This window comes from Clupea harengus, chromosome 22 (assembly GCF_900700415.2).
Source record: "Clupea harengus chromosome 22, Ch_v2.0.2, whole genome shotgun sequence".
Classification (NCBI taxonomy): Eukaryota; Metazoa; Chordata; class Actinopteri; order Clupeiformes; family Clupeidae; genus Clupea; species Clupea harengus.
This window is the reverse complement of record NC_045173.1, coordinates 12,424,082-12,448,735: the sequence shown is the minus strand read 5'-3', so window position 1 is coordinate 12,448,735 and position 24,654 is coordinate 12,424,082. Positions and strand designations below refer to the sequence as shown.

Here is a 24,654-nt window from a genome sequence, read left to right as displayed (position 1 = left end):
GTCACACTGATAATGCATTCCATTGGAAATTATACTGGGTACACTTTTAAACTCCACGCGTGACTTTAACCCCCTGACCTGGGTGGTAACCATGCAAAGATTGCCATAGTTTTTTTTGTTTACCATTACAGGGCTGGCATCTTTTGAACGTCATCTAACTCGTACACCAGCTGGAGGTCACCAAGCGGTAACCCTATGCCTGAACTGTGGAATTTGGGTTGGGACAGGCGGCACTGTGGCACTGTGGACAGGCGGGGGCTTATGGTATGGTCAGCAAAATTTCGGCTGCAAAACTGACACCGAGCTTAAAAGGCGAGCGAGAGGCAAACGCCGTGTCAGCATTTAATACCCGGGAGCCTCGTCCAGGTACATGGGCTTGTTTAAATGTAATAAAAACAAGACAAATATTTACATAAAACACATTTACATAAAAAAAAACTTTGGACTTCTAGGCCACCAGTCAGTGCAGAGAGGAAATGAGATGAGAGAAGACAACAGTACTCAGGGTCAATGACTTCAAGTCGGCTCCACTGTCCCGGCGCTTAAATCATCCTAATGTGATTCTTAAGTATGGCATTCCATCATCATCCTCTGCTTCGGAAGACTTAAGTCAGTCAGTCTCCCACTCCTCTCCGGGAACAACAAGGCGGAAAGCTCAAAGAGTACAAAGTGTGTGTGTGTGTGTGTGTGTGTGTGTGTGTGTGTGTGTGTGTAAAAGAAAGGAGGACGAGAGTGTGAGAGAGAGAGAGAGAGAGAGAGAGAGAGAGAGGAGGGGGGGGAGCAAAACTGCAGAGAAAATATGAAGAGAGAAAAGAAGAGAGAAAAAAAAAGAAGTGACAGAGGGAGATGTGATGGTAAAGATGAAGGAGGTTGGCATAGTAAATAGAAAAAAAGAACCAGAGCACTGCTCTCTATTTGAGAGACAGAGAGAGAGAGATGAAATACAAGGAGAAATCAATTCTCCTTCCAGAGGTTTATGAGAAATAATAGAGTTCTCTCTTGTCCTCCCTCCCTTCCCACACACACACACACACACACACATATATATATGCACACTCAATCCGCACAGGACATAATGAATGCTAGACAGAGTCAAGAGAAAAGTTGAACTCTCCTGAGGCACCACACAGAGATCCGATGGATCCAATTATCTGACCCAGCGAGAGAATGTTAGATCTGTGTCGACTCTTCACTTGTTTCTCTGCTTGTAAATGATCGCCAAGAGGCTGGTTAGAGACAAGGAGATCATTTGCTCAGTTTTCATTCCGGAACTTTCATTTACTTTACTTCATCTTCCTCGACTTCATCCGTGTTCATCCCACAGATGTTACACATGTAGTGGGGTAGATTTAAGTTCACCACAGTCTACTGTCGTGAGCTGCACCATTGTCAAGAAGGACGGCGTTAACGGAGCTGTCCACCTGTGCACCTCTACTGCTCAGGGACACAGCTTGCTCAACCAATCCTGTGTTCCCTGTGTTTCCTGTTTTCAAGACTGTTTTCATTTCCCCCTGGACAGGTTCACAGCTCCACTGAATTAGTTGCAAGGACCATGGTAAAGTTAGTTTTATATTCAAAATTCGGCATATTTAAAATATGTATTTCACCCTTGCACCGATTGATGTATTTATATCAAACCAACCATGATATATTCATGCAAGCACTGGTCATAGGTCACATGGCCTTTTAATCATTTAAAAAATCTTGTATTACTTTTTTGACAACTCAAACAATTCAAATCCATCTGGCTTCCTCACTTTTTGAGCTTTTGATGTCAGACTAACTGTGATGCATACAGTCCAATATTCCTGATATGATGCCACAACGTTTCTTTTTGCAAAACACTGAAAAATATTGGTGTTTTTCAAATAAGTAGTGTCAACTCTGTGAATTCGTCACAAGAATGTATCACATTTATGCCACATTGCGAAAAGAAGCCTTGTGACATATGATGAATGTCAGTCTGTGTGCATCACAGGTGTCTTAACCTCAAAAAGATCAAAAAGGTCAGGTGGCCAAAAAGATTTACTTGATTATTTGTTAAAAAAAAAATCCTATATAAAATCATGTCGAAGGTGTTTTGCGAAAAGAAGCCTTGTGACACCATACGTCAGCCATAAGTCAATCAGTGCAAGGGTGAAACGAATTTTTTCAATATGTCGACTTTTGAATATTGAATATAGAACTAACTTTACCGCCGTGTCCATCATCTCCTTCTACACAGGCATGTTTCTCGCTCGTCTCCCTCTCCCCAGTCATCTTTTTTGTAGTTTTTTTTTTTTAGTTTGTTCCAGTTAAATGTAGCATATTAACAAACCCCTCCCATTGCCACTTCAAAAAGATATTTTTAAAATAAGCCAACAGCCACTGTGCTGCAAAACCATACCCCTGTGCTGCAAAACTGCACCGAACCATACGTAGTTAGGATTACAGTTGTGTACACACACACACACACACACACACACACACACACACACACACACACACACACACACACACACACACAGACGAAGGGTATCTGTATGCACCGCTCCCAAGACTCTCTGTACAACTACCCCTACTGTATTGCTCTAGTACTGCAGTAACCATTGGAATGAGAGCATATGCAGTATGCATTACAGACACAGTCATGGAGTGTGTGGTACATTTCAGAGTTTCTACGCTCAAAGCAGTTTCAAACACTCTGGCTGATGGCTGATAACCTCCACGAAATCAGACAACGGCGAAGCGCCGGACTCACTCGCCGACGCCCGTGCCATTAAACCCTGACAAAGTGCATCACGGGTTATGACAAAGAAGAATCGGTGATTCATGCTTCCTCTAGCGGTTCAATGAGGAGGCTCTCCGAAACGCACCCTGTTTGTGCCTCCTGCCATCCGGCTGCCTGCTTACGATAATGTGCAGTGGAGGGACATGCACATCCGCGCTGCCTGACAGGCGCATCAATAAGGCCGGGCCCGTCCACACAGGCACACAGGAGACTGCTGGTCTGCCACAGAAGTAATGCAATTAGCCCCTTCCTCCAGGAAGGCACCACTGCACCACTGCACCACTGCACCACCCCCTACCCACCACCTCCAGCAAATGCACTTAAGACGAGTGCACGGGTGGCTGGATGGCAGATGGAGGTTCCGTGTGTGTGTGTGTGTGTGTGTGTGTGTGTGTGTTTGGGGGGGGAGCTTTTGAGGGATTTCCTTGTTTGCTGCTGATCTTGTTGTTGTTTTGCAGTGGAACCAGGGACTGGCACACAGACCACCCCTCCCCCCTTCCCCATATGCATAAAAGTTTTTGTTAGGGAAGGTAGGTGGAAAGACTGGTGTTTTGAGCAGAGACAAATTTGGACCTGACTGCAAAACAACATCTGTCTCATTGTGTACCAAAGTGTCCTACAGCTGTGTGGACACACACACACAGGCCTGAGGGCATGAGCATGAGCATGGACACACACACACACACACACACACACACACACACACAGAATGAAAGATGTGCAATCAGTCATGTGCTTGACATTAATACGTGAGCGTATAAAGTGTGTGCACATATACACCAGTGTACACACCTTTCAAGATAAACTGAAACAGACAGACCCCCCCCCCCCGCCAACACACACACACAAACACACACTAAAATATGGGTGGGGCATTTGACAAAGACAGCAAGATAAGGCCTCATCTGCATCATGGAGACTCTGAATACTGGGTGACATGAGGGCCATTTCTCTAAATTAATTCCTACACACACACACACACAGACAAATGAGCCCACGTAGGGACAGAGCAGAGCCAACGAGACAATGGCGGAGCAGGGCACAGAGGCTGGTTTCCTCCCTGCTGTGAAGCTGCAGGGGTGGGGTCCACACTTGGTAGGGAGAGGCGCTCACAGGAAGGAACTGCATGCATTTCCTCCCTGACTCAGAACACACACACACTTTTGCTTGCTATATTGCAAAATTATAACGTACCACTCAAATATGCAACAAGACACAAGCAATGCAAGGCTTAATCCAGAGCCGCACACTGCTGTGCTGTGCTGTAAGAAATCCTGCGGCTACAAGTGGTGTGTCAAACACTCCCTCTTTGCCTCCAAGTCTAGTTTGTGCTGTGCTGTGCTGTGCTGTGCTGTGCTGTGCTGTGCTGTGCTGTGCTGTGCTGTGCTGTGCTGTGCTGTGCTGTGCTGTGCTGTGCTGTGCTGTGCTGTGCTGTGCTGTGCTGTGCTGTGCTGTGCTGTGCTGTGCTGTGCTGTGCTGTGCTGTGCTGTGCTGTGCTGTGCTGTGCTGTGCTGTGCTGTGCTGTGCTGTGCTGTGCTGCTGGAGGAATGCTGGAGCAAAGTCAGCAGGCTACATTTGGCCGGCTGGCGGCACTGACTACTCGAAGGGGATCCCTGATGAGTGGGGTTTAACATTGTGACCACTAACCTACAACCACACATTGCTTCTGCCACAGCACATCAAGCAAGCGCGTACACACTCACACACACACACACACACGGACACACACACGCAGACACACACACACGGACACACAAACACACACATACACACTACACAAGGACTCAAGAACCCAACATAAACCACAAACACCCAACCGCCCCCTGTGTAACCATCTGGTTTTCAAGCGAGCTAACCAAATACCAAAAACGCTCGCTTTCTTCCCGTCACAAACCCACACGGACACGCCGCCCACAGAGCCGCTCTCACCGGCGGTGCGCCGCAGCTCCTCACACAAGCTGATGTGGGGCAGTCTGAGCATCTCCTTCCATTTCTTACTCCGCCCATTCCTCTTCCCTCCACCACCTGTGAGAAAAGAACGAGAAACAAACGAAGACATATTAGCACTTGACAAACACCTGAAATAACAGTGCGGTTCGTCACAAACATCATGTGCACAGTATTGACACACAAAAAAAGCAACGGTGTACATTTGGGCAGGTGTGAGGAAGGGGGAGAGGAGCAGAAGGAGTGTAGTGGGTCGGAAGAACCCCCCCCCCCCCTTTAGAGTACAAGACCTCGGCATACCTCACACAGGAGTCATTTCAGCCATACAAATCTGTGCCCTGGCAGTTAAAACACACACAGAAGAAAACGCCCAGTGGTGTCCATTGTGGTTTTCTTCAAACAAACCCATTCCTCAACCACCATACCAAAACATGCACACATACACACACACACTCTACACATGGAAGAATCATGGGACATCCACCCCATTTCCTCTCGTAACTCGCCCTCACAGCTTTCCCAGAGCAAAGAGCAGGGAGAGAGGCGACAACAGCTGTCTGTTCTCACCAACCACTTCCTGAGGTCAAAGTGCAGCAGCAGGGTAACAGAAATGAAGATGGAATGTGTGGGACTAGGAGGTTACTAAAGTCTCAGCAGGTAAAGGAAAAGAAAACAATTACAACAGAGAGGGTGAAAGAAAGAAAGAAAGTCCTTTTTAGGCTGAGATCACACGATAACCACATAATCACACAAACATTTATCCACCGTTTCTGATGTAAGAAATCCTGCGGCTACAAGTGGTGTGTCAAACACTCCCTCTTTGCCGATCACATTTGCGGCTGCAGGATTTGTTAAATCAGAAACGGTGGATAAATCCAAGTCTAGTTTACCAACGAGAGTTGTTCATAGTTGATAAGTTCTAAGGAAGGATTTTAGTTTAAATATGAAATACCTCTGCATTTACATTGAGAAATGAGAGTTAGCCGTTATATGCTAGACTACATACATATTACGAACGCACACACACACACACACACACACACACACAAGCACGCACGCACTGTTGATAGCAGTCTTCATGCATGCTTACAGAAACACGATCCAAAAAGACAACAAATCAGTTGCAGCTGGAACAGCGGTTGGACTATGGTCAGCGGCCGTCTTCTAGAATCATCTGTTTCTTGGGGTTGGCTTGGGTCTGAACCAACTCTGCCAGCCCACGCAAGATTCAATTTGACAGCCAAACATAAACAGGACTCTTCCTCTCCTCTGCATGAGGAATGTAAAACACATTCCCGATAAGGACCTACCAAAAGCATAAGCTTTAAACTCTTAAAGCCCCCTAACAGACAGGAAGCACAGGCCCAGGGTCAGTTAAATGGAGCTATGAAGATTGATGCGACTATCTGATGATATCAGTCCAACAATATTTCATCTGTCTGTGACAACAAACGAACTCTTACTCACAGATGAGCATGACACACACACACACAAATATCAGAAACGTATTTACTCAGAAAAAGAGACAGAGAACATCAACCAAAGAGCAACATGATAATCTTGATTTGGGACACAATGCTGAGTGTATCTGCATCCTTGCATAACATGACCTAAATGGTTTCATTCCTATTCAGTTACTATTCCTAGTTAATAATGGTCATAGCCTAACCTACTGTCGTAAAGATCCCCTCTCAATGCTTTTGCCAGACCATTTCAGAATTCCCTTAAAGAATCCTGAGCGATAATTGGTTGCTAGGGAGATGACCTTAGGCCAGTGCAGTCCCTCCAGGGAAGAGATCACATCGCAGCAAAACTGTCAGGGGGGGTCAGAGCTCATATCTGGCCCGTGCACTAATCAGCTGCGGGGATCTGTGGCATTCGACCCCCTTGATGGGGATACTCGGCTCCTGGAGTCCAATGGGAGGGGTCCGCAGGGGTCAGCTCTGTTGAGAGTCCGTCCTCTCGTCTGCTTTCTCATGCTCTCTTATCTCTTCCATGCTCCATTCAAAGGCTGACAATCTGAACCCTAAGGGAACTGTTCCAAGGGGCACTGAGCTCCAGCAAGCAGGGGCCTGGACTGAGTGTGGATCGAGAAGCACTCTTGTGCTCTACACTCTATGACCTTCTTAGGCTGGGGCCCTGCTTGTTCCTAATCACTACATAGAAAATGACATCATGGCAAGAGTATTGCAGTTCACATTAGGCATTTAACAGAGATACATATATCTGTCTGAAGCCTGTCGTTTTCTTTTTAACATCAAAGACAGAAGTATATATTGCGTTATTTCACTCAACCCAATTGAAATGGGGCCACTGTGCAAAACTAACAAAGTCAAATGAAGCCTTACAGTGGGATGACTGGAAGATCATAAGGGGAGACGCAACTTCAGAGTCTTAGGGAATGCCATCAAAGCAGTCAACGTCAAATTCAAAGTGAGGAGATTAACCCCAAAATGACTTGGGGCGCGATGAAGTCGGATAGTCCTCTTAGATAAGCAGTAGTGCTAGCCAGTCAGGTCCTGCTAGCAAGCCAGTAAACAGACGGCAGAGGGCGGGGGGTCTGGCTCTCCAAGGCGAGCACAAACAAGCACAGGCTGCCGGACTGAAAGATCACTGAAATCCCACATCTCAGCAAGTGCTCCACCACACAGCTGCACGGACTGGGCCGTCAGAGCCTCTGCTGGAAAAACAGGAGGCATGTGCAGCTCCTTAAGGGACACGTGTCTGTTCGTGCGTGTATGCGTGCATCATTTGCGGATGACCAGGCTGGATGGCTAACCTAAACCCCGGCCCTGATCTGCAATCATTTTTTATTTTATTAAATACACACACACACACACACACACACACACACACACACACACTGCAAGAGAGCAAGAAATTATGGCTAAGATAAGAAAGCAAGATGTACCACTACACAGGCCTATACATCAACAGTTCTAGATGCAGTGCAATCCAGTTTTTCACATTTCCAATTCAAAAGACTGCTGACGAGTCAGCAACGGCATTACACATTAAGACAAGTCTTTCGAAGCCTAAGATTTATTTTATTTTATGGACAGAGAGGAACAGATGTCAACGCAGGTATGATTTATTGAAAGCACTGCATACTGAGATTTTCTTTTTTTTTTTGCCGTCACTGCCAAGGACAGAGGGGGGATATCCTCAGCTCTACTGACCTGGCTTTCCCATCCACCTGCAGTGTGTGTTTGTGTTTGTGTTTGTGTGTGTGTGTGTGTGTGTGTCACAAAACACTGCACTATGTCACTGTCACTATCGCAGCAGTCCCAGTGTTTGCACACACAGACCATAATTGTCACAAGACAGGAAGACACCCTCAGGCTGGTGTCACCATGGCAGCGGGCAAGAGGAGAGTTCCTGGATGAAGCCATGCCACGCCACCGGTCAGACAGGTTTCCAGCAGCAGCACTAATCCTTTCTGAGTAGCACAGGGAGAAGATAAATATCCCACCATACTAGATCAATTTTCCTTGGATTATACTGAACAATGAAGTCCCAACAATGTGAAATACATGAGCCACACACGTCAACACAGGCACACTGAAACTTTTAGTGATTTACCATCATATGCTTGCTCGCTCGCTCTCTCTCTCTCTCTCTCTCTCTCTCTCTCTCTCTCTCTCTCTCTCTCTCTCTCTCTCTCTCTCTCTCTCTCTCTCTCTCTCTCTCTCTCTCTCTCTCTCTCTCTCTCTCTCTCTCTCATTATTTTTTTTTTCTCCTTTAACACGACACTCTCTTTTCTAACCCCAGACCTAAAATACTCAGATAAACCACACTATCTCTGGCAGATGATAGAGTGCGAGGAAGCACCGCCCTTGTGTAATTTCACTCTGACGCAAATGCGGGACTGGATCGCCTCTTAATATGGAGCTGGAGAACACATTTATTTATTTTTGTTTTGTTTCGCTGCCTTGCCGGACAGAAAAGTGAGCGGGGTGAGGGTGGGGGCAGGGGTGAGGCTAGGGGCGGGGAGAGGAGAGGAGGGGGGCCTTAAAAACACTGGACACCAGAACTTTGCCGTACAACCAACAGGCAGCAAAGAAAATATTTTCAGAAAATGTTCCACGCCAGAGCTCAGACGCAAAAGAAAAAAAACAATCTGTCTCTCTCTCTCTCGCACACACAGGCACACAAGATGAAGGCTTCACACAACAGTCTCACACACACACACACACACACACACACATAACAGTGCAGGCCAGATAGAGATGAAGTGGGTGAGTAAGCCTTGGAAATGTCTGATCTCACTCATAGCGCGGTTCCAGGACTGAGTGATGCTCCAGAGTTGCTGCTGCCCAGGGTCAGGTCATAACTTGAAAGGCATAGGGCCGAGCAGCCAGAGCTGACTCCAGACCAGCCTCTAAAGGCCACTGCAGTGTTGCCTCCAGTCAGAGCACCCGAAACATGTCCTCTCATGCGTGTGGACCCTTGACTCTTCCGGATCGGCTTACACCATCTAAACACCAGCGCATACTGATCTTTATCCCTGCTGCGTGGGCCAACGGTGCCTCCAGCTGCAGGTCTGAGAACAGTGGTTGTGCAAGGCCTTGCATTATGACTGCCAATGGGAAGAGTCAGCCACAGTTTTTTTTCCCTTTAAATATCCGTCTTCGCACCTAATGGCAGAGCATGCTGCTTGTTGCCACTGACAACAACGGAACTGAAATCAGTTGACAGTGGCACTGTTGGCTTCTCCAAAAGTAAAGTCATTGATGTTTATGGTGGTAGCAGCCGTTCAGTTCAGTCTTCAGCTCATGTTGTTTGGGTGGAATAAAAGCGACCTCAGGGAGGAAACCCCAGCTAATCCAAATACGATAGATCTACAATACCACAGAAAGGGCCATTGGCAACAGGATTCATTTTCAACGAACATACAGCCCTGGGAGACACCCTTTACCAGATTCCATCTAAGGAAGGCTACCAGCAAAACAAAAATAAATAAATCTCTGTTCTGGGTCTGCGTCTCGCGTTGGGCCCGGTGGCTGACGTCAGGATCGGGGAGGGCTGAGGGAAACTGTACCCAGATCAGCTGTTCCCAAAGCGCAGCGGCTTCCCCCCGGGGAGGAACAGATACGATCTCTGCATGCCAAACCACAATCCAGTTCTTCCTCTCCGCTTGGGCTGTTTGTGTGGCAGGCTAGCGAGCCCAGGGAGAGAGGGGGGAAAACACACCACTTTAACAAGCTGCACTTTATGAGTGCACAGACAAGGTTGGAAAGGACCAACTTTGGAAAAAAATGTAGACAGATGTAGAACAAGCTAGCGGGGGCCAAGGTGGAAATGGCTAATCATTTAAAATCCAAACACACTCGTAATGTGTGTCTGAGGTAGTTTTGGGGGGGGGGGGGGGGGGGGGCTGAGGCTTTAATTTCACTGAGCGAAAAGGATGACGTCAACCTTCCTCACTAAATCCTGATGAAGCGATGCAGGCAAGCCGAGCCAAACGTGAAATTTCTCTACCGAGAGCTCAGATCGCAAGAGGCCAGCATGAAAACATTGCATTCTCACACATTAACTGGATTCAACTCCACATGTACACAGCGGTGTTTGTCCAAAAATGTTTGTAAACAGCGGCCAAACTCATGACATCATCGCCTTTACAGTCATTCACTTTGAAAACACTCCTTACGATGTGTATGGGTTCCACACGGGTGTACATGCACAAGTTGGTTAAAGACATATAGGTACTATCCATGAGAGACATTTTCAAAAATGCTCAAATCAGCCAAGCATTGCTCTGTACAGTCCCTATGTAAGGGTTGCCACTTCCCCAGATGCTGTTTTCCTTTTGGCCCTCATCCCGCCTTTGGCCTGAGGCTACTTCTCTATCATCGCTGAGACTAGTTTGACTGGAAAACGGAAAACCTGCGCATCAAACCTCGTCTTCATTCCCTCCATGTGACACAGACACAGAGCAGTGGGGCTGGGGGGAGTCCAAGGGGCAGAGAAGCAAGAGAAGAGGAGAAGAGCGAGAGAAAATGGAGTGAGGGAGAGAAATAGAGCATGAAGGTAAAAGGAAAGCTAGCCGACGAGATGGGTACTCAGAGCTGCAGAGAAGAGAGAAGAGAGAGAGAGCGAGAGAGAGAGAGAGAGGGGGGGGAGAGAGAGAGAGAGAGAGAGAGAGAGAGAGAGGAGAGAGAGAGAGATGTATGATCCCATACCACTGGTTATGCTCAGAGTGGAGGAGTGGCTGGGGTGTGGTTCCAGTGTCAAGTTGCATGGCAGAGATCTGAAACCAACATTACCCCCCAAACATTTCCTGACCCAGTCAGTCTAATCAAGCGATTCGTTTTCATTTCACCCCAGAGGAGACACTGGGGCCTCCAGCTCCACTCTGGGCAGAGACGCCTGACCTGCATCAGGCCTGTTCACTGAGCAAACCAGGACACGTGAGGGACGGGCCAGTGGGCATGAAGACAGCATCTGAGCACTGTTACCGGCTTCAGAAGGGACAATCCCTAAATGTACAGCTGTGATCGTGGAGCGTGTGTGTGTGTGTGTGTGTGTGTGTGTGTGTGTGTGTGTACAGATATGCAAGGAGCTTTAAGTGCTGAACGGCCCAAGTCAAATATTTGAGAGCTCTGAAAGTTTTCAGAGTAAACCGCAGAGGCGACGGACTTGTTAGCACTCTTATGACTTGCGTGACTTATCTAGTCATGTGTGGAGCCCCTTTAAGTGCATCCTGTTATGACATGCAGCCATATGACATATGCAAGCTGACATAGTCACACCCCAGTTTACACTCTTACACACACACTATTTACTCTCTGTGAGAAGTGAGAGCAAACACACAACATATAGGCTACACACACACACACAGTGAGCATCCCCTCCAGGCCAGTACACACACACACACACAGTGAGCATCCCCTCCAGGCCAGGCCAGTACACACACACACACACACACACACACACACACACACACACAAGGGTTAACAACAAGGGCAAGAGGTGGAAGGGGTTGTTGGGCTGCAGATGTTTTGAGCTGGAGGGAGTGTGTGGGTGGGAGAGGGAGAGGGAGATGGTTGGGTGGCATTTGTCTTTCTCTATCATTTAAGGGGGGGCACAGAGTGAAATGTCATAAGATGAGTGCATGACAAGAAGAATCAATGACAGACAGGAGAGGAGAGGAGAGAGTGTGACAACTGGTGTTTAAAAAGGGGAAAAAAAGGCCCTCCTCCAAATTCCTAAATGCATTCAAATCAGCTCAAGTCAAAACCACACTGATAAGGTCAACTAAACCTTAGCGAACTTGGCCTTTTACCTGACCAATAAACCCAAGCACTGGACTGATCTGCTCTCCGTGTTCCTTGTTTGCCCAGAACACCAACTCAATGCCATCAGGCAGGGACACAAAATTATCCCTCTTCAAGGACCATCCGGAGAGAGAGCCAGTTTTCCTTTTTTTTATTTTTATCTCTCTCCCCCTTTTCCTCTCACATATACTCATCCACCTATCTGTCTCTATCTGTCGCTTTTTTCCCCCTTGGCCAAGGCCTCAAGGCGCCACAGCACCACGAGCTAACAGTCTGGAGGCTAACTGGAATCGATCATGAAACATGGCCAGGGGCTTGAGTGACACAGACGGCAGCCAGTGAGCACACAGCAGTCTTGTGACAGGATAGGATTGGCCACTGAGCAATATGTCAAAGTGGGCGGGAGCAGGATATGAGCGGATAATCTAATATCAAGTGACAGTTTAAATAAACAGCTTGTGGGGATGACAATGGGCCCTAATGTTAGTCGCCTGCCATAGAGAGCCCATTATGAGGTAAAAGCTCTTCCTGTTTCTGCCTACATGAGAGAGGGTTATTCAACAAGCACTGACAAGAGCCATGGCGGATTACGATATATTAGTAGCACAAACTGAGAGTTGCATTTGTAATGATTCTCCGTCAGGAAGTTTAGGCAGAGGCTACAATTTATTCAGGTAGATTTGCTGCCAACTTCTGTCTGGCCTCCAAGGCATTTGGCTGCATAATCAACTGAATAAATAAACGTCGCTTTTTAACATTTAATTCACATGTCACCAAGGTGAACTGGACAGAGAAACCTGGAGGTGGAAATCAGCAAGATTCTGACGCAAATTGCCTTTCCACTGACGTCACATAAAAATGAAGCTGCCATGCATGGCGAAAACGAAAACAAAATCTGCCGAATGAAAAAGAAAAAAACGGTCTACTGGAAACAAACTTTCCCTTCATTGTATCTATTTCTATCTGCCTGATATTCTCAATCTGTTCACAAGTGCATATTTTCTGTGTGTGATCTTATGACCCCTAGGCAGAAAACTTGCCTGCCTGCAACGTACAAAAGCAATTGTCACTCTGTGTGCTGTGACACCAGCTTCGGATTGTGGAATTTGACCATGTTTAAAAAGTCCTGGAGCACCTTTTTTAAGCACTGCTCTAATATAGCAGCAGTGATCAAGCTGGATCAAGCTTCACAGGAATATAACCAATGGGTTAAGCTGAGTCTCAGGCTGTTATGTGTTTGAGTCCCAAACATCCCGGTGATCAGGTGAACATGTGACAGGGCATATTAGACTGTGTAACTGCAACACACTGTCTCTGTTTTCACTGTCAGTCTGCCATTATCTGTCTGGATAAACCAGTCACCAGTCATGGCTAAAACCCACCAGATAAGAACTCTATTAAAATGACCTCCACTGCAGACAAGGACAGTGTGGATCGTTATGTTCTGTACTTCCTTTAGTTGCAAGAGACGCCTCTCATCACTGAGCATGTAGAGATGCAACAGAGTCCAGTTTGCCTGATACTTAGTGTTAACTGCCTAAATTAGTTCCATTGCACAGCTCTTAAACCAGAGAGGGGAAAGGAACCAAAATGGATTGAGTGCATAGGCAGCACATGACGGTGCATTTACTTCTGAATTTGAACTTTTACACCTTAGCTGAAGGAACATAAACTACTGGTCCTTCGAATAGTTGACTATACTATTCTGAGCTGAAAGTTTTGTTACTGACTATGACGTAATTGTAGTAAGTTCAGAGAAAACGTACTTAACTTGTAGTATCCTGTACATTTCATTTTGTTATTAATGCTCTGTGTTTCTTTTAGGTTACTATAGCCTAGTAGCCTACCTATTGCTGATTATATGAACATGCATTAGTGGCTGAGAAACTAAAGTAAAAGGTTGTGTGTGAGAGTGATATGGCTTCAAAATTCTCTCTCTCTCTCTCTCTCTCTCTCTCTCTCTCTCTCTCTCTCTCTCTCTCTCTCTCTCTCTCTCTCTCTCTCTCTCTCTCTCTCTCTCTCTCTCTCTCTCTCTCTCTCTCTCTCTCTCTCTCTCTCTCATGACACAGCAAATAAAGAAAACCCAATAAAGAAAAGAAAGGGGACAGAAAAAGAGAGAGAGAGAGAGAATACAATATTTTGACTACAAAATGTGTAAAAAAAATAACTCAGGAACTGAGGAAGCAAATATAACCCTAAACTGGACAAAGGAAAGGAAAGGAAGGGAAGGGAAGAGGGACAAATCCAGCATCCCTTCCACAATGACAGCAGCCTAAAAAAGAAAGGGCAGGAGAATGAGGCGGAAGAGGAAAAGATAAAACTCAGAGATGGAAAGTAACGTCATGTGAATACCACCATGGTGTACTTTTCCTGAAAACCTATACTTAACTGGAGTATTCATTTCACACTTGTGTATTTGCTGAGCCCTCCAACATCTACACAAGCAATATTATTGGAACCTTCACCAAGATTTGCCTTATGCTGGAGGAAATGAGAACAGACATCTGATTACATGGGAACTTGTGACAATATTTAGTCATGTCGGTGGGCAGAAAGGTCTGTAACAGCTAACCTGGCTAACAATTACCATTTGCAAGCAGCTCAGGATTTCTACATGTGGCGAGCAGCAACCACACACCTGATATTTGACTTCACGCTTCTGACCAAAGCTAATGCAAGGCAGGCCTGCATCCCACGTCAGACGGACTGGAGAGGAAGTCCACCGAGGGAGGTCCTCCACACCCGCTGTAAACACATGGGCGCTTCCACGGAGACTGTAAACGACCTGAACTATTAACTATGTGAGCATGTTGCTTCTGAAAAACTACCAAGGTACTTCAGGTTTCTGAGAGCCATAAGGGAGAATTACAGTGAATGACCATGTCAAAATAAATGCCCCAAACATTACAAACAGGGTTATGAGAAAATGTTAATGTGTAATGATGTGTGCCATTTCACATCTTTGACTTGCAGACATGTTAACAATCTCCAAAACAGTATATAGTCCTTTTCGATAATGTTACAGTAACAACAGTATGAATCTATGAATTCTGATGAGAGTGTTCGAGTGTGTCACCAGACATTGTGAGTTTTAACGGTGGGCCTAACCCGCCCTAAGTGACTGTATGTGTTGTTAAAGTCAGTGTCACAATCACACACACTAGAGGAAAGGTGAACAGTGAGTAAGAAAACAAGGATGCAGAGCTTCCTAAATTTCCAGCAAGGGGGTTGATGTCTCACTGTTTACGAGAAGAGACATTTTGACGAAAGTGACCTGGGCCTCCCTGAGTGCTGCTCGCCTCACGCACCTCTCCTCTGGGCCTGCTGGCCCCAAACATAGCGGGGCGCCGACTTTTTGTTTAGTCTGAGGTCCGTGTCCTCCGCTCGCCGTCACCGCTGCCCACGACACTGACCCATTCCCTGCCACCATGAAGAAAAGGTGCCCAGCGATGCGCAGGGACACTGGTGAAACACTTTCTGCCCACAGAGATGGAAAACGTCCGGCGTGCATGCCAAGAGAGACACTGAGAGACTGGGTCGCTTCATTCATCATCATCAATGTTTGATCACAGTCCCCTCTTTCTCAACTGCCCTTGGGGGAGAGGACATGCATCACACACACACACACACACAGAGATGCAAAGACCCACACGAACACACAGATTTAATGCCATTTGCTTCACGGCTCAAGACTGCAGATTTCCACTGTTATTTCATCAGTACTGTAAATAAAACAAGGAAGAATTTCAAAGATGACCAATAACCCAAGCTGTTCTCAGGAGCAGGGGGGAGATGGAGAGGAGTGGCGATTGAGATGGAGTGAGCGAAAAGTGAATGAGGGAGGGAGAGAGGGAGGGAGAGAGTACATGAGGTTTTGAGCCAGTTGGCAATCTTGAACTCCCCCCTCATTAAAATGTTATTAAAACGCTTCTCAGACATGTGCGCACAAGGAGGAACACCACATTTCCCTGGGAACATCATGTCCCTTTCCAACACCTGTTTGACTTTTGAAACTGCTCATGCCACGCGCAGGCCAGTCTATGTACCTGCCATTTGTTAATGGCAGGCCTCAAAATGTTACCCTCAAATCCAAACTCAAAGCCCCGAAAAGATAGATCATATTTAGTCATTCTTGTTTGATGATGACTTTGCTGTACAAGCAAAATTGAATGGTGTGAGCACAAGCTTCAACATTCAATGAGAAGAAGGAAGAAAAAGAAGAAACATCTGTAAAACTAGCATTCTGCAGTGTGCAAATAGCAAATTGAAAAACAGTGCGACTATGGTAGAGTTACATAAACTGGTATGATCCATTTACATTCCTGCTTTGCTTGACCTTTGTTGATGTAAGATTATAAACACACACCAAAGGACACAGCTATTCATATTATTTTTACCAGAATTGTGCCTTTAGACTTTGTATTAATGATGACATACATTATCACTATCCTGAACTGTTAGTGTTCCATATTAATTCAACACCAAAGGAATATTGAACAAATATATATGTATATATATTTTTTTAAATGTTAAGGTAGGTTTTTGGTCATTTTTGAAAGACATCCACTATTAGACAACAGAATTCTGTCTGACAGTTTGGGTCATTCTTGACCTAATATGTTATATAACAGTGGCTGATAAAAAGTTTATGAATGAAGCTAGTAATCCACTTTAACTTTGGGAAATTCTCGAATACCCATACACAGTTCTCACAGCAGCAGCAAGGTGTTTTCTTTAAGTGACTGAGACAGAGTGCAAAAGCATTTAGCTCCAGTTGTACCAGCAGGCCTGTGCACAGGGCAGATCTCTCCTACACTCCTAACAAGGAAGACACACATGTAGTCTCCACACAATGTGTGTGTGTGTGTGTGTGTTTGTGTGTGTACAGCTGCCGTTGTATGGTTTCATCTTCTGTGAGAACTGTTCCATGTCATCCACATCAACTGTGATGGATCTGTTGGTATTAAAACATGACAGCAGCAAGCAGGGGATTCTGAGCTGACTATCATACCACCACAAAGCAGTAGCCTGCAGTAGCCTACAGTATTGCATGTCCAAAAAGAGATCCACAAGAGAAATACAACAGGCACACACCAGCTACAATGGCATAACTGTGCATAACAGGTTAGGTAGAACCACTGCATTTGAATTTTTTCCAGCTACGGTAAATGCATGTCGTATGTTCTCGGTCAAATTGTCCACATAACATTAGCTGTGTGAAAGACTCTAGTAATTAGACAATAGAGACAATTCAATGTAAAACAAGTACAAAAAAAAAAATTCTTCCTTTGGTTGAGGCATTTTCTGAGTAAACATTACTACCAGTTATTACCGGCTGCCATTAGGGAGAGGATGCAACACACAGAAGTGTGTTTGAAAGTGGCATCTCCAAAAATGCTTCATTAATAAGGCCAAATATGATATAAAAATCTACAGAAATCTAAAAAACATCCAATGTGGTACACCAGTGTATGTACAAGGAAATACAGAGGTGCATGGACAGACAGTTCATGGATTTTATTATTTGATCATAATTTCGTAGTACACAAGAAAAATTACCATTACATGATCGGTTAAAACCTAAATCGGTTTTCCTTGCAGCAGTACATTTTAATGAGCTTGATTCTGTTAGCAGTCAAAACCACATTGTTACAGTTATTCAATTTAGCAGCCCAAACATATTTGCTACAGAAGCTGAGGGCAAGGAAGACTACAGAGTTAACTGTGTCACTTGCTAACTCTGTCAAATAACTCTTTGGTCCTGTCAGCATACAGACTGTGCTTCTGCCTCGCATGGACGCAACACATGGAATTCATTCTGAAGTCACAGCCCATTCGCAGAGCCGTGAGGACAGTTAGTGCAACCACATCAGGGAAGTCCTCACAAAGCAATGTGTTTTTATGGGCGACAAATGTGGGAACACCCTGATGTATGAACGCCATGACGGTTCTTCTGGCTAGCAGCACTGAGCTAATAAAGTGAAACCGCTGAACGTCAACGCTGAACGCAAAAAAAATATGTGTGAATAGCTCGTAAAAAGCAGAGGAGGAAAGAATGAAGCAGGCTGAAAGATAGCAAAATGTAAGAGATGAGAAAATGGGCGCTTTCTGAATGATCAAGGCACTGTGGGGAAGATACACTGAGGTAGACATTGTCACTCTGTGACCAAATGGAAAAAAGGGTGCAAAAACAGACAACAGAAAACAAAGAGTGTCATGTAAACCCCATTTCAATTAGATTATTAATGGTATGGTATTTTCCTGACCTTTGCTTTAATCCTGGATTAACAAATTGGTAGGAATACCTTCAGACACAATGGCACCACTATACGAGTAGAGGTGTATGAAAATATAGATACACTTGAGTATTGTGATATTATGTTTTTTGATACTGTATCGATCTTCAAAAACAATGTATCAATTCTGAATTAATAGTTTACATGCAAAGATTTGTGGCAGACACTTGATCACTTTGTGTTGTGTTTACACCCCCGACTGCTAGATAGCAGTGCTATAATCTATCTTCAGCCATTTGAATATTCCACTCCAACGTAACAACGTAAATGGAGACAGGAAGTAGTGTAAGGGTGCACCGTTTACCACCTCTTTTTCTTTGGACTGATTTTTATAATGACCTGGGTTTTGTGTACACAGTGCATCAAGGGAAAGGAGTGGACTCCCACAGCGGTTAAATTTGACGTTCCAAACATCCGCTTACAGCAGCCTTAAGGTTGTAAGCATATGGACTTAACTTAGTGGGGGACATAAAAAACCATAATATCCTGAAAATGAAGGGTAAAGATAGAGAGGAAAGACTAACTAACTGAGACAGCAGACTTGAAGTCTGTATGACAGAGTAAACCAACACCCTTGACGTTCTAGAAGTGTCATCAAATAGACCTCCATTTCAACTTCAGGCCCCTCAGAGTTGTAAAAGGATAACAGTGGTCATTCCATTCTAGATATCTACCAGCTTTTTCCATTTTTCTAAAAACTTGATTTATGTTATTGACAAAGCACAAAGACTCCTCATGGGTATATTTATAGTGACCAGTGTAATGAAAACAACCCATAATACATCTTATCTGAAAACTGAAAGCATCTGGGAGGGCACTCAGCCACTTCCTTTCACTTTAAAAAAGAAAAATCTGTTTATTTCACTGTCATTAGTGCCAAGGCACACCCAGTCACCCATGATCCAGAGTTTCTCTCTCGCCGGTCTTGAGATTTTCCATCTAAAATGTGAACGTGTGTTTCATGGCTCACCCTCAGCACCATGTTAATAATGTGGGCCCATTTAGACTCACACAGACCAGATACAATTTTGCTGCAAATATAGAATATAACATAGAATATGTTGCATATGGGAAAGTAATGAGATGAATCAGCATACTTTAAAGTTCAGGTCAGGTACAAGAGGCCCTGCATGTCATGCTGTATGATGAGAATAACATGGTCAGGAAGACAGCCAGGTTTGAAGTCAAAGGTTGCTTAATAATTATCCAACATCTCATAAATGTCTGTCAAACCATTTAGCTTCATGGTTATCAGAGGTGGGTAGTTACACGCTACATTTACTCCATCACATGTACTTAAGTATTTTTTAGGAGTAATTATAGGAGTAAAATGTACTCAAGCACATTCACGATTAAATAAATGTACACTCCAGTATATTAGGCTACACGTCTTGCTACTTTTATATTCAATTATTTTTATTTACACATACACAGCCAACACATTTTAGCCAACAACATCAATTACTTTGGCTACATAAACATATATCTAGAAGCCATATTGGCCTCTTGTTCGTACGTCAACTGCGTAGCTATATTGAACCAGAGCACTTGAGAGTGGAAATCTATGGAGTTCAATCCCAAAGCATTAGTCTCTGAGTGGCAACAAAAAGTCCAAGTATAAATAGCTAATGTTAGAAAGCTGAAGATCTTATTGGCGAAATTTAATTTTGCAAGCCTAGTCTATGGAGTAAAAGCTAACGATAGCCAACATCTAGGTTTGTGAGGGCCTGGTTTATTTTAAGACTGATTAACACATAGGCCTACTGTCTGTTGAAAGGTTAGCCTTCACATAGCCTCTCTCTCCTGCTTCAGATGTAACTTTAGCATCTCATCTGAGATGTCATTCCTCAAAGTATAATATAACGAAATGGAGCAGTACAGTACAGTAAGTTAAGTGCAATATTTAAAGGACATTATTTTGTAGTAGCCTATTAGGTTCACATCACTTCAACTGTCACAGCCATACACAGCAAAAACAGTCCTCCTATTTATCATCTTGGTAAAAAGTAAAAATATGAGAACATAGCCTAAACCAACTATCGTAAAGTCACAATACACCATTGATCAATACATCAAACAGCTTCAAGTTTGGCAACATTTATTTTTAACTGAATTTTTTTTTTTTTTAAAGGATGCACAGTAAGCAATGAATCTAACGATGAGCAAAATATGTTATTTGCAATTTCAACTGAATAAAAAAGAGAATATCTGTATCTGTTTCTGCTTTAGTTGTTTGGGTTAAGATTTGTGTGACTTGTTGTGTTGTTTACATATTACTTATGCCAAGTGATTCATATTGATAACTATAATAATAATGTTTATTTGTATTTATTTATTTGGGGGACAGCAGCAGCCCTCCAGCGTACTTTTTTGTTGTTGTCATTTGTTTGTTTAATCGGAATATGATTTACTTGAATGTGCAGATGGCTATGTTACATTGTGTTAAGTAGCCAAACATTTTTAATTTTTCATATTTTGGGCATAACCCCAAAAAATAAAAAAGTGTAAAGGTGTAAAAAAAAAAAATATCATATGAAGTCACTCACTTCTCATTTATTGAGATACATTTTTACTCTTACTCAAGTAATTATTCTGAGGGGTACTTTTACTTCTACTTGAGCCAATATTGTTATATAGGAACAATACATTTACATGAGTACAGCTTTTGCTTACTCTACCCACCTCTGATGGTTATTATGCATCTCTTGCAGGTGTTGCACTTTTTTTCAACTAAAGTTACAGAGAAATCCACTACTTCATTATAAATGTAAACAATAGGTAAATGTGACTACCGGTGTGTTCGATGTTGTGAGGGGGCAACTTGCCAGGCAGACATTTAATTTATAGATTGCTGAGTCAATCAGGATGCGTGAATGGGCACGTCAGCGCCAGTGTTTTTACCAATCCGACATTTTTTCCAACACAATTTTCACTTAACTGAGGACTACGTGATCTTTTGGGGCAGCCTCGGGACCTTCTGTACCCACGCTTTCAATGAATATACAGGCCTGTTTCGCCCAACCTCCAATTTAGCCAGGAAACATCGTTTGATTTTGTAATCGGCTGGAACAAAATTAGGGAACCTCATTTCAATGAGAACACACTCCTATGGTATAAAGTGCATATATCACATCAAAAAATAAATAGGCCTAGTAAAAGTCAAAAACGGGTAGCCCGTGAAGTGGAAGAACACCTGCTCAATCTTGTGCTACGCTACTTTAAAAACCCATGCAACGGAATCCGATAAGGCTGTAGCCTTTCACTCAACAGCTAATAAAATGCATTGCATTTTGACAACTAGTCAAACATGAATGCTGTCGATTTTTAAGTAAACATGCAAAAGGCGAGACTAAGCACGGTGCCCGTGCTGACCTCCACTAGTCATCTGATAACCGTCTCCCCCTTGGCTTGAACACCAAGGGATCCATCAACGCGTCTCCCACCCTAGCACCACTACCGATGGACGTCAATTGCCTCTGTCGCCATGCACGAACAGCCCAGGGCAATCACCGGTCATAACTGCCCGTCCTTCTACATCCAACAGACACTACGGGAAAATTGGAATGCAATTTGTCTTTCCTAGTCATTCGGCGTCTGCTAACTCAAGGCCTAACTGCAGATTCGCTTCATTTCCAGGTAATGCTGGCGGAGATGGGGGTACACCGTGTGCAGTTTCCCTCTCCGCACTGAATATACCAGGCCTGGACGTAGCCTATAGCATACACTTGGCCCCCTCTCATCTTACGATTCACTACCCCCCCGCCCCTTATATTCATATGGTGTAAAATATTATTTCTGCGTGAAAAATATTACACAATTTGACTACGAGGTGAAATATGATGCATGATAAGTAGCCTATACTAACCTATGACACCACCTTCCTTCAATAACCTCGCTGAAGCTCAAAAATGGTAGGCTAAAGCAATACATGGGCAAGGCCACCCCACAATCAAACCTGCGTAGTACTCTTATTCTCTCACTGAAATAATTGCATGTATAGGTAACACAACCCCCTAGCATTTAACAAACATGGAATGTGATTTCAGAGTACCGTCTCCAAAAATGTAAGTTATCCCTTGTTGTTTGATACTTTGTAACAGTGCGAAGCGTGAAAACCCACCATAGGCTATGTGATCCAAAGCTACTGATGTCTTAAAACAGACGTGGGTATTGATCCGCAAATTAACTACCTCGCTCGTTGACATTGCAGCGTTATCAGCACACAAAAAGGTGCCTGGACAATACTGTATGTTCCCGATTGCCTGACAGAATTTATCTGAATGCAAATGAACGGCAGACTACTGCGCAGATTGTGGACAGCCAAAGAATGGCAGAGTCGTGTCTTTGTTATGGTTCGGTCTTCTTCGTTCCCCCCCTTGAATTCTCCCTGATGTGGCTTACCTTCTCTTGCCTTCAGCAGCACAGTGTTGGCCACGATATTTTCAATCTCCATTGTCAGAATTCGGATCCCGAACAGTCCCGATACATTTCACTCAACGGAAAAGATTAAGACGGTTGTGCGGATGATGATGATGGTAATGATGATGACGATCAACGTGAATATCGCGCTGGCACATACCAGGTTAATGGTATTTCTCCATAGCTTGATGTTAAACCACCCACCATCTAGAACAGTTCCAACATGAACTCCCCTTGTTAGCATTCAATGCCTAGCCTTCCTTCCTGCCTCGCTCGCTCTGCTAGCCTGAGAGTAGGAGGGATCAGTTTACAACCGTGTAACCTTACAGCCACACACACATACATACGGGCTTACCACATACACACACACATACGGTGAACGGGCAACACTGACAAAGTCAAATGCCGTTGTGAACAATCTTTTTGGTAATTACTTTGTTAAGAAATGCCACTGCTTCCGTTGATGAAGGGTCTTTATTTTTTGGTAGCTGGATGAGTGAATGACCCCTGACCTGCCGTTTAAGCTATGGTAGAGGCCAAAACTTTTATGGCAAATTCCACAGAGGGATACAGATATGTTCAAAAGACATGCGGTTATGAAATTTCCTCTTGGTAATGGATTCTGTAGACTAATATTCAGTGGCTCATGAAACAGTAGGCAGAGAGATGTTGGTGGCCATGGACATACTGTCCTTGATTCTAGATAAACATTTTTCCAACATCTAGGCCACATACTCATCTCTTCTATGCGTCTGAAAAACAAGTCAGAACCACCAAGCATAGAGGTATGCGCTGGGCACAGGAGCACCAGGTCCCCATGCAGACATGTTGGAGCAGTACCTGCATTTGTACGTGGGACACTGAAGAGTGATAGATGAATGGATTTTTTTTCGGAGGTTGAACTCTACATACACCAGAAGAAATCAACTCTGAAGGTCATCTTGGAGCATCACACAAAGCATCACACAAAACTACTCAGTGCTGTGTATGTTGCTAAATTGCAGTATTATTAGACTTGAGGTACATACTTCAGGTTTTTAACATTTGTTTAAAAGACAACAGATAATTGTCAGGTAAGCCTAAAACAGACAAATATTGGATGCACTGTTAATAAACATTGATTTTCAAATTCAAATTCTGCCCATGTGAGTGGCATTTAATTCAGGTGCCAAATGGTAAATGATTTAAGGTTTGTCTCGTTGGCAGATGTTACACCACTCAACGCACCAGCACTTAATAGGTGGGTTTACTATTTAGTATGGCCATACATTAGATAACCCCAAGCAAGGCTTAAATTAGAATTTACTTAAAATTACTGAAGAGTTGTCCCAGCTTAACTACTTTCGTTTCGAGGACATGTTGAACAAGCATTAGTCCATCAGTAATATCACAGAGCAAAACTGTTTAAACAACATAACAGCAAAACAAAGGGAGTGCCAGTGATGGACTTTTACTCCAGTGCTTGAGTACTAAGCAAATCACACCCTGGTGATTCTGCCTCCCTGATTAATAATTAGTCTAAATACACTGCCACCTGGTGTTGAGAGCGATGAATAGCAATCTTTATTGACAGCTGTACTCAAATGATAAAAACTGACAGTAGTTCATTGGAATGTCTAAACGTTAGCTAGTAGTCTGACAGCATAGAGCTTTTTGTTTGTTCGTTTTAAATTTAATGTAATCAATGGAGTACATTTATTTTTACACCTATTTCAAAATGAATCTCGTTAAAAGGTATTAAGTAGGGCTGTCAATCGATGAAAAAAAAATTAACTAATTAATCGCACATTTTGAAATGAATTAATCGCGATTAAAAGTTGTTTTTTCTTCTTAAGACTAAATCTTATAAATTAACGAGTAATCACTTCATACCGCGTGAATTTTAGACACTGTTGTTTAATTGTATTTTTTTTTCTTTTTTTTAAACACAATGGTGCTCCTCGAC

General features: G+C 43.9%; 1 protein-coding gene across 2 annotated transcripts in view; it reads right to left on the bottom strand.

Moving 5' to 3' along the window:
• Window positions 1-23,086, bottom strand: part of grk4 (G protein-coupled receptor kinase 4) — a 48,932-nt gene extending 25,846 nt beyond the window's left edge. The window contains exons 1-2 of one of the 2 annotated variants that reach the window (XM_031560399.2): window positions 22,692-23,086; window positions 4,700-4,795 (exon numbers count right to left, since the gene is read on the bottom strand). In XM_031560399.2, coding sequence (XP_031416259.1) covers window positions 4,700-4,795; window positions 22,692-22,743 — 148 coding nt within the window. In that variant the 5' untranslated portion in view covers window positions 22,744-23,086. The remainder of the gene's footprint in view (window positions 1-4,699; window positions 4,796-22,691) is intronic. The other variant, XM_012837053.3, reaches the window with a different exon arrangement.
• Between the last annotated feature and the right edge of the window lie 1,568 nt (window positions 23,087-24,654).